The sequence below is a fragment of the Anopheles moucheti genome, chromosome 2 (genome assembly GCF_943734755.1).
Source record: "Anopheles moucheti chromosome 2, idAnoMoucSN_F20_07, whole genome shotgun sequence".
Classification (NCBI taxonomy): domain Eukaryota; kingdom Metazoa; phylum Arthropoda; class Insecta; order Diptera; family Culicidae; genus Anopheles; species Anopheles moucheti.
This window is the reverse complement of record NC_069140.1, coordinates 57,447,116-57,463,419: the sequence shown is the minus strand read 5'-3', so window position 1 is coordinate 57,463,419 and position 16,304 is coordinate 57,447,116. Positions and strand designations below refer to the sequence as shown.

At 42.3% G+C, this 16,304-nt stretch overlaps 2 protein-coding genes across 2 annotated transcripts; both read left to right on the top strand.

Moving 5' to 3' along the window:
• Nucleotides 1-4,991: 4,991 nt before the first annotated feature.
• Nucleotides 4,992-5,793, top strand: LOC128310600 (uncharacterized). Its single transcript, XM_053047285.1, has 2 exons — nt 4,992-5,294; nt 5,353-5,793. Exons 1-2 carry the CDS (start codon nt 4,992-4,994, stop codon nt 5,791-5,793), a joined length of 744 nt encoding a protein of 247 aa, XP_052903245.1.
• Nucleotides 5,794-6,606: 813 nt separating this feature from the next.
• LOC128309880 (uncharacterized) lies at nt 6,607-16,208 on the top strand. Its single transcript, XM_053046369.1, has 8 exons — nt 6,607-9,198; nt 9,272-9,949; nt 10,021-10,204; nt 10,278-13,800; nt 13,869-14,117; nt 14,191-14,659; nt 14,722-15,156; nt 15,227-16,208. Exons 1-8 carry the CDS (start codon nt 6,607-6,609, stop codon nt 15,983-15,985), a joined length of 8,889 nt encoding a protein of 2,962 aa, XP_052902329.1. The 3' UTR covers nt 15,986-16,208.
• The last annotated feature ends 96 nt before the right edge of the window (nt 16,209-16,304 follow it).

Genomic DNA, 16,304 nt, shown 5'->3' with positions numbered 1-16,304 from the left:
ACTAAAATTCATGGAAACGGAAACAGTGCTTATGCCGGTTGAGAATGGCTTCCATGACAAGCCAAAACTTTGTGTGACCTAATCGAGCCCAACCAGAGACAGCGAGAGAGTGTGTGAGAGAGAGAGAGAGAGAGTGTGAGAGAGAGAGAGAGAAAGAAAGAGAGTTAAGAACAAATAAGCAAATAAACAACGAACTGAAACGTATATAAATGCAATCGATTTGACGCTCTGCTCGGAGATATTGAGCGCCACCGAAAGAACAGAATAAAACAAGCTTTAGTGGGCGAGCTTTTCACATCGATGACGTCAAAGGACGTAGTTCTTAATGGTACAGATTACAGAAAGTTAATTCTTGTTACTTACTCACATTAGAACCATTAGAACTGCTGGCGGAGGACAGCAGCTGTTGGTGATTTGTTGACAGTGGTATGAACTTCAAATGGAGACGCATGGTTGCTGTTTATTCAACCATTGAGTATCTTGTTGAAATGTTACAAAATATCGTTCAATAACGAAACTGGACTGTATAGTTATAGCGCATCTTATTTATATTTACTAAACTACAACATGAGAAATTGTAATTTGCAACAGAGTGTGGAACAATTAACAAATATTTTTGTTTTTTTGCAAGATTCTGCTATTTTTTAATCAAGCAGAACGATTTTTTAATCTGAAAATCAATACACTAGGAACTGTAGAGTTGTGCTCCCATATACTAACTCTACTAGCTTCAATTCATTGGCAAAGGTTTGATGTAAAAGTTATTCATTACCAACATGAAACAAATATCATTTGTTTGGATGGATCTTTATGACTTTTCAATAAAGTAACGCTTGAAGGAACTTTGGTTAGTACTATAACAAGGTGGTTAACACATCGACAATGCTCATGGCAACTTCCCGGCTTGTTAATGAATGTTGTTGGCTTTTCGATGGTTCCTCAAAGTCAATTGAACTCCATTAGCTTACGTGAACTGCGACGGAGTTTCATATCAATTTAAGAACATCAACGACATCATCATTAGTTTGTATGCAAGTGTTGGTTTCTAATTTTGCTATGTGTTGCATATTAGTGTCACAATTCACGCATTCACGAATTATTTCTAAAAAGAATACATTTAATTCAAAACTTGAAATTGAAATAGGAAACATTGATCAAAATCATAAAAGAAAACAGTATGAATCATAAAGAACAAACCTGTACTATAGAGAATACATTTAATTCAAAACTTGAAATTGAAATAGGAAACATTGATCAAAATCATAAAAGAAAACAGTATGAATCATAAAGAACAAACCTGTACTATAGAGAAATTTTCCCATAATTTTCCTCTCATATGGGGCTAAACAGATTTCGTAAGTTTTGGTCATAGTTTAATTGTTTAATTGTTTTGTTGTTGTTGTTGTTGAAATTGTTTAATTTTTGTTTATTGAAAAATGTCGATAGGCCTCTTCGACATCGAATTGACGAACATAACAAATATAGACGCAATAGCACTATGGGACGAGAATACATTGAGATTATTGGGACGTACACTGGACAGCAACGCGGCTACAGAATTATCAGCCGAAATACCTGGCTCAAAAGTATTATACTGCAATTGCAACTCCGGGACCCACGTCGTTGAAGGTGCAGCACGTTTGAACGGTGCAGCACGGTGCAGCAAATTGAATGCAGTCCAGTAATGAAGCCCAGTCTGGTGCGATCCTTAACACATATATGCCGCTCCAAGGTCTGGTCATCGACAACAACTGGCTGCTGGAAGCAGCGGCGGATCAAACGGTAGGCGGAGTAGGCGGTCGCCTAGGGCCTCGCCGTGTTGGGGGCCCCAAACAACTTGTGCCGATTGTGCGATTTTTGGAAATATAGCAGCAGAGTTAAGTTATTGCACAAAATCTAATTAAAAAGGTGGAAAATTGATCGAAAATATCCTTAGATTTTATATATCCTTGATTAGATATTTTTTTTTATTTGATTAGCTATATCGGCCCGGTTACACCGCTACGCGAGAGAAGTATGCAGTGTATTCAAACTCCTTCTTCTTTATCGGCACGACATCTTTAGGATGTTTAAGCCTACCATTTCTATTTTTATTTTTACTTTATTTACCCGTAGGACCCGTAGGTTTGGTGGTCCAACTGAAATTTTTCCGTGGTCCTGTCTTGTACAGACCGACTGCGCTACCAATACACCATCTGGCCGCCCCGTGAACCCTTATATGCCCTTTTACTTCAACCTATTCATGTATTCTATTTCTTGAACGGGATTTTTTCATCTGTTCGTAAATGATCCTACCGTTAGATGCTAGAATAGAAACCATGCTTGTTTTCACTTGCGTAATATTCGCCAGCTATTGCCATTGCGTTACTCGTGGTATGGTATTGTTTTCTCTCCCCCATTGAACCGTGAAAATGTCCAGCCTACGTGTTTCGAAACAGTATTGTGGTGGAGTATTGTGTTTAGTATTACGATTGTCACAATTTCTGCAAGTTTGCAAGCCGGTAATGATTTTTTTTTATTCAGGAACAGCCAGGCCGTATTGCTACCGGTAATGATGTTATAACCGACACAATCTGTCAGTGTACTACGAAATAGCTAGCATTGTCATAGAATATGAATAAAATCATATTATCATATCAAAATTTTGCAGCAATTTTGCTCGAAAACCGCCGAAAGGTATGCAATGTTTAAACACTAACTTTCCCGTTGGTCGAGAAAAATTTCTTCGAAAACTACCTGTTTGCGAATGTATAATACCAGGAGAGCATCCACGGAAGAGGTAGCACCTAGTACAGCAATTTTGGTCGAAAACCGCAGAAAGGTATGCAATGTTTACACACCCACAATGCACACAAGTTTGCTTGCAAGAATTTGCTTGCAAGAACTTGCATGCAAGTTTGCATGCAAGTTTGTTGCATGCAAATACGAAGTTGGGCGCCATTTTGCTGCAAGTTTCTTGCTTGCACCAAACTTGCATTGCAAGTTGGTTGCAAGGTTAGTGTATAAACATTGCATACCTTACGGCGCATTGCGTTGCAAGTTGGTTGCAAAGTTAGTGTATAAACATTGCATACCTTACGGCGCAGTACCAGGAGCTACCTCTTCCGTGCATGCTCTCCTGGTACTTTAAATTCGGAAACTGGTAGTTTTCGAAGAAATTTTTCTCGACCAACGGGAAAGTTAGTGTTTAAACATTGCATACCTTTCGGCGGTTTTCGAGCAAAATTGCTGTACTAGATGCTACCTCTTCCGTGGATGCTCTCCTGGTATCGGCAATCTGAAAACAGCTGGTTTTGTAAGGAATTTCGTACCAGCTAATGGCGATCCAAGTAGTGGCGTTATCGTTAACATCATGTTTGAAGTACATCTCCCTAACACCGATAATGCCGTAGCAAAATTATGGGCCCCCCTTGAAAAATTCCGCCCTGGGCCTCCAAGGGGATTGATCCTCCACTGGCTGGAAGTACGGAACACACATCGTTGATGTACAGCAGGAACAACAAAGGTCCAAGGTTACTGCGCTGAGGAACACCGGACGAAGTGTAAATAGGCCTTAAATAGGCAACAAAGACTTGAAGAGACCCAGCGCATCAAGTTTCGCTAGCAGTACAGGGGATTTATAAATTTTCCATTATAAGAATTCCAGCTTCTGCTGTCTAAGAGGTGTTTTGAACGAAGTGGTTTACTGAATTTTAGATTACATCAAAAGCTACCTACCTAAGCTAATATTAAAGAAAAAAGAAAGAGACATTTATAAAATGAAGAAAATGAAAAACTTATTAGCACAAGTAGAACAGTAAAGTAATGTACCATTATTCAGCTGCAGTTCCGTTTTGTCTCCAGTTTAACTTGAAGTGCAGACGAAAACAAGGCACGATGTCACCCAGGAAACTATTTCTGAGCCACGGTCTCATAAACTCTACCCAATCTTCTTCTGATTTGGTAGTTTAAAGTTCAAATACTGTCAAACAACTTAGAAAATTTAACAGAAAACTTAAGATCTGCGTATGCACTATGCTCTCGTGAAGATAGGGAAATTGTTTATTATTTCATAGTTTGTCACTTGGTTTTAAAGATTTCAATATAAAAAACCCAGGTTCAGATGCAGGTTAATGGTTGTATTGTGTCTGTTCACGGGCGGTTGCACTAATTACACACAAAAGTATTGAACACAAACCAAATATATGTATGTTTTTTTTCTGAAGTACTGTTGCATAATTTTTAACACGTTTAGCTTAATCTCGCAAAATTGAGCTAGTGATATGTCCTGAGCACGTGCTCTCTCACTGATGTTCACGCAAACACGATCGCGTGATCAATGCTCTTCAATCTCACGAACGAACACATCACGACAAATTGATGTAAACCGATGGAAACAGCTTATCCGTTAGTGGTGCTTACATGCTGAATCATAATACCGTACTCAAACATAAACGTAACGTAAAATAAAACTCATTCCGCAGTATAATACTCCACCACCATTACTACAGCCTAGTTCTATACCTAAACTATAGAAAACACCTAAAGGAAAGAAATAAATTTATGAGATAGTTTTGATTGTTGATAGTTTATATTAAAAAAGCCAATTCTCTTTTTTGTTTCCAAGAGATACCGTTTCGGTAATATCTTTGCTTTGCTTTTTGTTGCAGCATTTGACATTTTCACTTTTTGTTCAACCCTATATGCGTAATTCATTGACACAAAGCGGAGAATGTTTCTATGTTCCATGTTCTAGGTAGTGAAAGCGGAACTTTCTCTATAATTACGGTCGTGTTGTATGTTTTACACACTCTACAGCGATCATAACAAACACTTTTTGAACGGTGTTAGGTAGTGAGTGGCAGGTGAGCAAATTGCAGTCAGTTCCGCCTGGCCGATTTGTTAAATACATCGGCGTTCATCCCACGCGCCATGTCGACCATCGAATTGACCTGGGATGACGTTATGTATTGTAGTTTTAGTTGACACGGTTCGGTGTAAAGACGTTCGAAATGTGGCGGTTATCAACATTACTGTTAGTTGTGCACTGTCTAGCGGCGGTTCATCTCCTCGGGTTTAAATTTGTTAACCCGTGGCCTCTGTGTCCCGCAAACGACAAACGGTTGCTTTCCTTGTTTAACCTACTGTGCAATACGACGCAAACCACTACGGTCACCACGCGGGACGCGTGTTACGGATGCTTCTTCAGGGCGGGATCTCTTGCCGCCGGACCAACACAATTGGCAGCGATCAGCCAGTGTGCTTCTCTGTATCTCATCAATACGAGCTATGCTGTTTGTGCAACCAACCTAGCAGTAAGATAATGTTTTCATTCAACTTTAAGTCACTGATCTGCAACCATTCCTTGTTAAGGGTATTGTGACCGGATTGCGCCCGGTAACCGTGTCACCAACCGGTGCACCTACAGCAGATTGCTACACGGGACACTGCGAGTTCGTACAATGTATCAGACGGATCAATGGAAACATGCTTATCAACCAGTGTATTTTACAAACGCTGATTAATCGCGATCTGAATGTGGAAGCACAGCGCGTAGGTTTTTATGTCAACACTACTTCGTGCATACTGGCTAAAGCTCGATGTGATCCTTACAACCCAATTACGGGACAGCTACAGCAACCACTAAATGTTCCAGCTGGAACAACTGGCAGAACGGGATCCAATACCTTACAAATATCTCCAACTGGTGATATACGAATCATATCATTTCCTAGGAATGTTGCTGTTGGCGATGCCTTCTGCTCATCACGAACACTGCTGGATCAGTCAACATTTGGCAATTCCATTTGTTAGTGCTTTGTTTCTCTTTTCACTCATTTTTGAAAATAAATTTATGTGTTAAAATTAATTCTTCTCTTCTGCACATACATTAGGCAACTTCTCTTACATGAGGGTATAGTAAAAGCGGCGCTTTTCGGGCCATACTCTATCCTACATAACAGCTTTCTTTGGGGCCTTCATGTGCTGTGGCTCTAGCTCTAGCCATCCACAGTCAAATCCGTAACACATTCTGTATTTAGTATTTGAAACAGAAGGTAAAAACACGGTAGAGTCAGGGTGGGAAAATAAACTTCGATTTGATTTGGGAAATTCGATGTTCGAAAAACGACGATTGTACTGAAATATTCCCCTTCGACATAGTTGAACCGGTTTCAACCGCATCGCTATTACGCCTGTGCGTATGCAATACGTAGCATGAAATGTTCACATGCCCTTGAAATATTTCAACCACAGATAAATAATTTAAATTGCGGTGTATGCTCTTCTTTTGTAAATTATTTATTACGTTGTGGCTTTTTTATAATTGTTGGGTTTTCGGTAATTTTGTTTATAAAGTATATTTGCTGTACTTGATGTTAATTAAAATGACCAAGAGCATTCCTTTATCCGATTTGTTTACATGTCAATTCAAAAACGTCATCCGCAAAAAAACAACAACAAATTGTTTTGTTGACAGCTGAGCAGCTGTAAAGAAAAAAAATCTGAAGTCTTGACTCATTCAATTAAAGCTGGGTGGATAAATTTTCGTATTTCCGTGTTGTACTACTACCCCCTTCATTGGCCACCCAAGGGACGTATCCTCTGTAATAGAGTGCCTCGACGAAAATGGATAAGTTAAATCCATTTGGGGCGCTTCAGCGTTCAATCGAAGCTTTGAAAACAATAGATTGCAGCGCGAAAGAAAAGTTAATCCATTTCGGACAGATAAGCGAAACAATCATCAATGTTCGTCCCGGAACATCCGCGGCTAACTCGCCCAATTACTATGGGCACATCAGTAGTGCTGTTACGGTGTTAATCATGTTTTGTGAAGAATCCGACTCCAGTGTTCGTATGGGTGCCGAAGAAAATTTGTCCCGCATTGTGCGACATTGCGAATCTACGGGAAACATTATCCGCATACAGCGGGATCTTTATCACGAAATCAAAAAGAACGGAAATGAACGTTCGTTGCGCACTGTATTGTCCATTTTCGCACATTATTGCGGAACAATCCGTCAACGGAAGGCACGCACCTACGCCCAGAACCTGCTACCCTGTATCTATGCCATTTTCAAACGCCGCGAACCATCGTTGCTGGAATGCTTGTGCAGCTTTACTGAGGTGTTTTGCAAGAATCTAGAAGGGTACCTCACGGATGGGGAAGTTTTAAAGATGACGGAATTGTTCCTGGAGGATATCGGATCCGACTGTGTCACCAAACGTCGCTGTGCGGCAAAAAATACGCTCTCTTTCATACAGGGTTCCCGTAATCCCGATTTCTATGCTAACAATGCGTTCAATCGTTGCATCGAGCAGTTGTTGAAATGTGGCCAACCGCAACAACAATCGAACACGGTTCTTGGCGTGATGGGCTGCTTTCGGGCGATTCTGCCGATCGTGCTAAGAAACTGTAGCGTGGAAAAAGCGATCGAAACGTACGACCTCTGTTTGCATTTCCTTCGTGAAGGAACACACACCATCATAAACGCTACACTCGAAGTGCTGCTCGCAATATTAGTCAACGTCCAGCCAGCGGTTCGTAAGGTTCTGCTGTCGAAACAATGTGAACATAGGCGTATGCTGCTGAAACGTAAAACGCTGAAGAACAGCATCTTCAAACTAAATCCCAGCGACAGCCTGCTATCATCGCGAAAGTCCAGTACCGATGCACGATCAGATCAACTGTTGCGTCCAGGTTCCTTACCTCTCACATCAACACCGACCAAATTTTCGCTACCCGTAGACGATCGGTCCTTGGCGTCTGCATCGGACATTGAGCTCGATTCGTTGAAAAGCATGGATCTCGATGCTGAAAGCCGAACTGCACCTCCTGCCCTGCAACTGGAATGTTCTGGTACATTGGACACAACAAGCGGTGCTAGGAGCACGACTGTACCACCACCTGCACCTGACTCAGTGTCTCTGAGAAGTCAGAAATCCACCGACTCTATCGGCTCTTTTATAAACACACTGCTCACAAGCTCGAATGCTGCCGAATCAGTAACGAAATTTTTCAGAAAGTCGATCGATAAACCTTTTCCAGACGACGGAGAGGAAGACCGCTTGTCGATGGAATCGATGGCCAGCAGCTACATGTCGTCCAATGCAGAAACGATCCGAGCGGAGTTGGACGTAACATTGGAAATAGATCTGGATAACGAACCAGTCACTGTCGTCCCTACTGCTTCAATTCCAACTCCAACACCTTCACGGGACACGCTTGAAGTGCCGCTAAACACATCGACGGTAGTCGACGAGACTACGGAAAGTGTGAAAGAACTATTTATTGGTACCATACATGATCAGAACTTGTTGGATTTCACTGCGCGGTTGATATGCTCCAGATTCTTACTAGCTGGTACTAGACACATGCTGGTAGCCGATTCCATAGTACGCGTATCCGTAAAGAGTTTGTCGATGCAAATTATGGCTGCGTGTGTGAGGATGAAACCGGAGCTACTTTGTCTACCCCTCGAGAAGGATGCATTCCGAGAAGAGTTTGCTGTGGTGGAAATTTTGAACCTCGAGGATGCGATAAATGAACTCTCGCAAGAAGCGTCACCATGTGACGATAAACCGGATGGTGCTAGAGCTGTCACACCATTGCAGGAGGAGCCGGCCTCCGAGTTGCTAGAAATGAAGGAAGATCATTTCGGAGAATGCACCAGTGCAACGTACTTTGAGTATTTTTCGCCGATGTCGCTCAGCCTGGATCAGGGTTTAAAATCAAAACTAAAGTCGATTGAAGAAAATTTCTCTATCGATAATAATGAAAAATTAAGTCGCGATTTGGACGCCATCCTCTCGCAGTCGGAACCGGGACCCGGAGCTGCGAGCCTTACTGGTGCGTCACGCAAAAGAGAATTGTTAGTGGTACCCAAGATGATAGCGACCATCAAGAACGAACATCGAATTGGCGGACGAACCGGTAACGTTGAGGTACAGGATGAAAAAACCACAATCACAGCGATGGCAGTTTCAAACCATAAGGAACCCGAAGACGAGGAACAACAACAATTACTTGCCGACGTATTGCTGTTTTACGACAGCCCTGATCCAACGTTGCGTGGAACCGTACAGTTGATAGTGGGTAATTTGTTAAGAGCTGCCATCGACCACAATGGAAGCTACCGTAACTTTTTGCGTACAAAGATACCAAACGTAACCACACAATCGTTTCTATGTGAGCACAAGCTTCTTGAGGTCGTTGTGCAGGTAAGCATTCGATTGCAGCTAAATCTAGATTTTAATCTGCGCAATATGTTAAACAATTTGGTTTGCTTTTTAGGGACTCTCGGATGAAATTCACACCGTTGCAAATCAAGCACTTTCCTCGGTGGAACTTTTCTTTAACGTTTACTTCAACAGCCTTTGCGTTGGCACAAGTGGCGTAAGCTTGACCGAAAATCGTACCACAACTTCAAACATTCCGTTTCAATCGTGCAAAGGGAACATTTTTGCAGACGATTCTCTTATATTAAATTCGGTTTCAGAATCATCTCGCTACATGCAAACTCTTCTCGAACGAGTTTTTCTTCTATCGCACAACAAATACTGGCTAGTACAGTGTAGGCTACTGGACATAATTGTTCGGCTAGATTTTGATTGCATCAAAGCACACGGACAGCTAGGCGAGCAGATGCGAGAAAAAGTAAGCGATCTTCTTTTGATCGGTTTGGGCGATAGTGATCAACGTGTGCGGAATCATGCTGCCGAACGGTTGTTACAATTTCTTCAGAGCACCCCGTGGGTTAATACTGTTCGACAGAAACCAATGTACCAAAAGCAATCTGTTGTTGGTGATTTTATAGATGAATTTATTTTTGGTACATTCTCTTCACCATTCGGTCCTCGAACTAATGGAAAGATTGATGCAAATTCACCAAAGCCAGACATGCCTACTGTGAGCCGTTTGATGTATAGAATAAGCAATTTGTTGCTAAAAATTGGCGACAAATATCTACAGGTAAGATTACAGCACTTCTCGGAAATGTTGACGAGTCATATTTGAATAAACTATCTTTTATTCACTTTCAGTCTGGAATAATTCACTTTTTACGCATATTCCTGGAAAATTATGATATTTTCGATTTCATCAACTTGTGGAATGAATACAACGTGATTAGCGTGCTTCTGAATTTGCTGTTGGGAATGAATGGTACCGTGCTTGATCTTGCTGTACACGGCGAATTACTGTGGATATGCTCGCAGATGATTGTTGGTAAGATCAAGCTTTAGCCCTAATATAGTCTCTTTTTGCTTTTGATTAATGTATTGTATATGCCATCTTTCAGCTATATTGTCGAGCAGCCCTTCAAATGCTACAATGGATAATGAAGCGATGAATAAATTCATCATCCACCTGCTGAAGCTACTCAACATTTATCATCACGTGTACACAAACACTACGCCGCTGGTAATAAATCGGGCCCAGAAAGCGGACATTTTTATGAACACCAAAGAACTGCAACAAGTAAACTGCTTCGGATATTTTGGTAACGATCATGCGTACATGAAGTTCTATCAACAAGTTCGCTGTTCCATGGAGAGCTACCGCATATCGATCAATGACGAATCGGGTCAAAAGCTGTTCGACTGTTTACGAGCATCGTTGGCTGCACTGTGGGCGTTGTTAGAGATGAAATCTCTATCCGCCATGACGAACGGACTAAAGTTTGTGGAAGAAGTGTTACGCTATTTGCAAACATTCCTCACGCTCGAACCGGACCATTGTGTACGGTGCACCAGATATCTGTTGCGGTTCATTTTCGATGTCAACTACGTCAACCGCTCCACAGAAGTATCGTTCTTTCGGAAAGTGTCACTGTCGGAAGATCCGATAGAGGTAGTAGCGTCGGAAGAATTGTTCGCGAGATATTACGACTTTTGCAAAGCGAAATCCAAACCTCTTACACCGGAAATCGGCGGGTTCGTCAAGCTCTTCGAGCCGTTAGTTATAACGTGTTTGAAAATGTTCACCAAAATGCGCCCAACTGTGCAGGCGAACATTTTGCAGATGCTGTGTCAACTCCTAGACTTCAACATAAATTATCAGTTGCTGGACGCTAACAACGTATTTGTGGAATCCATTTTCAAGCATATCGAATCCATCGAACGCGGTACTGTGGACGATTCCGACGAGCTGATGCGTCAAGTTGTGAGATTCCTGTTCCAGCTAAGCGGCCTAGTACGTGAAAAGCCGTTAGTGACGGTCCCCAAGATTATTAATTTGTGTGATAACCTGTTGGCAAATCATGTCATTCGACGTACAGCCATTGCTTCGGTGCAAGCTCTTTCGCATGAAATATTTCTGCTGAGGCCTAGTCGCAATAGCATAGCACCCAAGCCTGTCGAGGCAGCGGAATGCAATACACAGAAAGAGGTGGTGCTAAACATGCTGATGAAATTTCCGGACGAGCTGGACGCCTATCGGATTATTCCGATGATAATGTACAGCGAGCGTTTACACGACGTTGACGGTACACACGCCGCCAATTGCGAATCGGATGTATTGACCGCTCTACTGCAAGTGCTGGGAGACGGAAAGCTTACGATAAAATGCGATACAGATTACTATATAGTGTTGCGCTTGTTTGAATGTCTCAGCCTTAATCAACTGCTAGAAAGCAAGGTGGTTCTTCGTTTGGTAGACATTTTCTACACCACCATCACAAACGACTCGTGGAAAACACTTCAAAAGATAACGTGTGCAGAAATGATCGTGCGGCAAGTATTTCAACAGACGGAAGAAATTTATCTACTGAATCATGTTGGATTGTACCTCCGCAAGGCAAAGGTGAATACGGATGAAGAAGCTACACACGAGGATGGAAATGTTGCCGATCGACTTACCGAAGATGACGTTCATTCGGCAGCACAAAGCTTAGTGGGAAAAATGGTACACTATCTTCGGGAATGTTTAACCATTTTGGATGATATTAATTTAACGTACAACGCAAACCCGGAGGATATTCGATTTACGTGCGATTCCATCCAGCGGTACATTTGCGCACTGAGCAACATGACCCGGTTTGCTGAAGTTAGCCGCGCGCTAGCCGAGCAGATACCATTGGAACTGATACATTGGTGTCGTTTACCTGTGGCAGTAGCACGTGCTTTAAGCGAAATGTTGATAAAGCATGGATTTGACTTGGAGCTAATGTTGTCGTTAATTCGAAACGATGAGTACAATGTGAGAAATGATCGTCTAGTCACTACATTGATTGAAGTACTGCTGGAATATAAACCGAACGAATCGAAATGGGCGCGCAAAGAAGTATGTGCACTGCTATCGACGGAAACTTCCCTGCTCTCGGTACATTTTCACCCTCTGCTACTATGCCACATTACGGACGAAGAATTTTCAAAGGAAATAGTAAAGATGATCATGATAACTTTGGAAGGAAAACTCACCCCTATTCAATGTTCGTTGTTGGAAAAAGCATCGCTTACGACGTTGCCGTTGATGTGTAACCGGCTAACAGATCTACTCGATGCGGTCAATATAGTGACATCGCGCAATGCTGCCCTTATCCTCGATCACAAACTGAGCGCGCTGGTGCAACTAGGTGCTGCAGGCCTTAAGGATAGTGCTGTTCTCACCGTACTGCCGGAAAGCGATTTCCATTACCTGTACTCGCGCTTCGGCACTGAACGCAGGCGAAAGTTTCCGAAGCTTTTTAAAACGCTGTCCCAACTGAAACAATACTATGAAGGAACTTCGGTGGACGAATGTACGGCTTCGGTTCTACCATCCATCGACACGATGACGTTAAAGGACGTAACCATCGACGAAGTTTGGTTTCTGCAGCAAGTTTCGTATCACTGTACCGAGACGTCTTACACGAAGCCTCGACACATAGCTAAAATGTTGCTGGAAATTAAATCCGAAAGCAAGCTCATCAATCTGCTCTCCAGTGGATCGCTTAATGTGCGGCTTTTGCGCGACATAATATCGGTAGCATTCGAGAGCATGTTCCACGCGTTCCGCACCGACTGTGTGCAGTACAATCCTCATCTCAACTACCTGAAAGTGCACCCGATGCTGAAGGTGGCTTTAATTGTTTTAATGCGCAGGATGAACGAAACGAAACATAAACCCCAGGAAGCAGCTGCAACGACATACTGTGCCGAATCTGTCATATGTTTCCTGGAGTATCTCAAGAAGCTGGAGCATCTATGCCTGTTCTACATCGAGGGCAAGTTTGTCGATCGCTTCATTAAGGAGCAACTGCTAAAGTCAAACTTTTTTGAAACACTGCTCACATTCGGGCGCGTTTGCGCGGAATCTCTGGAGCAAGAACCGTTGGAAAATGTTACACGCATCGAACTGTATCTGAAATGCATCGGAACCATCGTGCATCAACGGTATCTTTGGAATGAATTAAACCAGAACGATCGGTATCTTGATGCGGTGGATTATTACATCAAGGTGCTATATAAATTAATAGAACGATCGTTACTGGACGATCAACTGTTAGGTCGTCGCCAGTTGCCGCTCGTGTTTCAAGACTTTCAAACCAACCAAAGCTGCGCAATGGATGTTTATCTGAAGGCGATTGTATTGGCAGAATTTGTGTCGGATTCTACGAGAATGGCAATTCATCTTAGCATGGGCACTAACATGATTTCTTTAGTTGCTTCTATTGCCATACCATTGCTAAAATTGGACCGATTTTATCCTTACGCACTGACACCGTACGAACTGTACGAATGTTATGATTCGTTGGATGCATTAGAAAATGGCCACCCAAAGCTACCGACTGTACCAATCGAGCATTTGTATGACGTTGAGCTGCTAGAAATGTTTTTAAAGAGGTATGTTACACAGCGTTAATACCAGTAGAACAGTATTCCAATCTCTAATGATGTACTATTATTTCTAGAGCAAACGTATTCGGGTTTTCATCACGTCAACAATTTGAGGAACTGTTTATGTCGCTGATGGTGTTGCTTAATCGCTCGGAAGATCCTATTTTTGTGAGTCTACTGGAGCAACGGGAAATCAAAAACATGTGCCTGCAAGCTGTAATGTCGTTGCTACTGTCATGCTATCGATATCCCCGGATTGGTTTCGGCGAGGGTAAATTCCATCACACTACACGCAATCCAAAAGTTAAGTGTGAGACCATAGGGTAGGTATTTGAATGCGCACTACATCATCGTACCATGCGTTACATATTTTATGTTGTCTTTCGAATGTTTTAGGCTGAAGAAACTTCATAATGTTCAGCTCTCCATTCCCTTGAACAATGTATTTTATCAGCCTAATTTGGAGCGTAATTTACTAATCACTGCTATCGATGATCAGTATGCCCTTGACGATAGCTGTGTCGGCACGCTGCGGTTCGATCAGAATCAACTTTCGCTAGATTATTTCTGGGAGATAATAGAGCGTGCCAGTGACCAGAGCGGATGTAACGCACCGACCTTGGAATCGTTGGTCGTTTGCAATAAGCGTTATTTTGTAGAAAAAATTAACATCGATACAACGAGCTCACTGCAGTTGATTTATGACGTGTTGAAGCAGTTGATCGAGGATGACCCGGCACTGGTGCTACCACATTTGGTGAGCTTCTGCGAAATAGTAGAAAATCGAGAGCAAATCTTTTGGTTAAACCAACTACTTCTAAAGCTGCAAGAGCGCGTTCCGATGGAAGATACAATTTCCCAGCAGGTACGTAAATTGCTCCAGAGCTGTCGCTTAGAATTGATTGTTTTGATCGTTACAATTACCAGCACATCATCTACTTGTTGTGTCGAATGGCGGCGCTTCTTATTCCAACGATGAGCGATCTAACACATCTGTGCACCATCATTCCGACGTACCTAAAAAGCACACAGCTGTACATTCGTAATGCAACGTTGCAAGGATTAATCTGTTTGCTAGAATGTCTCATCAAAACGAACACTTCAATTGGCACCATGAATGATGAACTACTGTTGCTGCGCAACGTCATAGTGAGCTACATCGTAAAGCACGGTATAATTGAAGAAAGCTCCGGAGCCTTCAGTGATCTTCATAATAAGCTCGTATGGACGCTAAACTTCTATCTAATCGAGCACACATCACGTTTCGTGTCAGATTGTAACCTTTTATCGAACAGCATTATCTCTGCCAACAATATCCTGAAACGGACAACCAATTTGGAAATTTATCTGTGTATTCTAAACGTAAGTGACGGTAGCAGTCGATTGCTCATTTCCTTTCTAACGTTAAACTTTTTTTTGTCTTTTTCCCAAGGGCTTGGAACGTTTGATCATCACCGATCGAGTGTCGCGTGCGTTGCATGAAAAAATAGAAAAGCTTGCGATCGATCTGGTTAAAATTGACAACGAAATGTTTTCGCTGTCCGCGTTGAAGCTGCTGGTCACCTGCATCTATCGCAGCTGCAACGAGCAACTGGAAAGCACCGAACGCTGTAACGGCATTGTGCAGGACGAACCGGACATCATTGTGCAGCAGATCGACAAAATAGAGATACTTTTCGCTAAAATACGCACCACCACGCCGCAAGGGGCGAAAGTGTTTGGTGACGTGTTGTGTCAGCTGATACGCGACCTCCTTCCGCCGAACGAGATACTTACGAAAGTGTTTAAAGAGCTGATGCTAAACCAACCGAATCCCGACATCATTGCTGGCGTTACGTACCAGCTTTTCCGATCCGCCATCGATGCATCGTACTTGGCGCTGTTGCAGGAATGGTTGCTCTGCTCGTTGCCGAATTTTCTATCCTTCCCACAGGTGAACAAATCCGTATGGTGCCTAACGGTCATATTTCTTTCGGCATCGCTAAACCAACATCTGATCAAACTGCTACCGGAAGTGCTCTCGCTGCCTTCGTACCAACAGCTCAACGAAAGAGAAATTAACAACTTTATCATCTCAGCGAAGGATTTCTACTCACGTCTCGACCAGAATGGTAGCCAAAAGACGAAATTCAAGGAAATATTCCGACAGCATGATTCCTTCATATTTCAATGCCTTGTGCAGTGCTTGTAAACTCGTAGTAAGCTATGGTTTGTAATGGTTGCACCGTTCTGCACTGTTCCCGTTTAGAAAATGATAAAATATAGCAGTCGATTTAAGGTTATGCATTTCGAGTTTATTTGAGTGTGTTGTTAGCACAGCACATAGCAAGTTATAAATTGTTAAGTTACATTAATGTTCCGTTGCACGTTACTACTGATAAATATCGGGTCAATAAAGTTTTAACATTGCTCCTTTACCGTGAAGTATGTTTATTGCTTGACTCCCCTGAAATCTAAGCAAAATATCCTTTTATTTCATTAAACAGTGACAGTACTGGTAGTGAAAATAA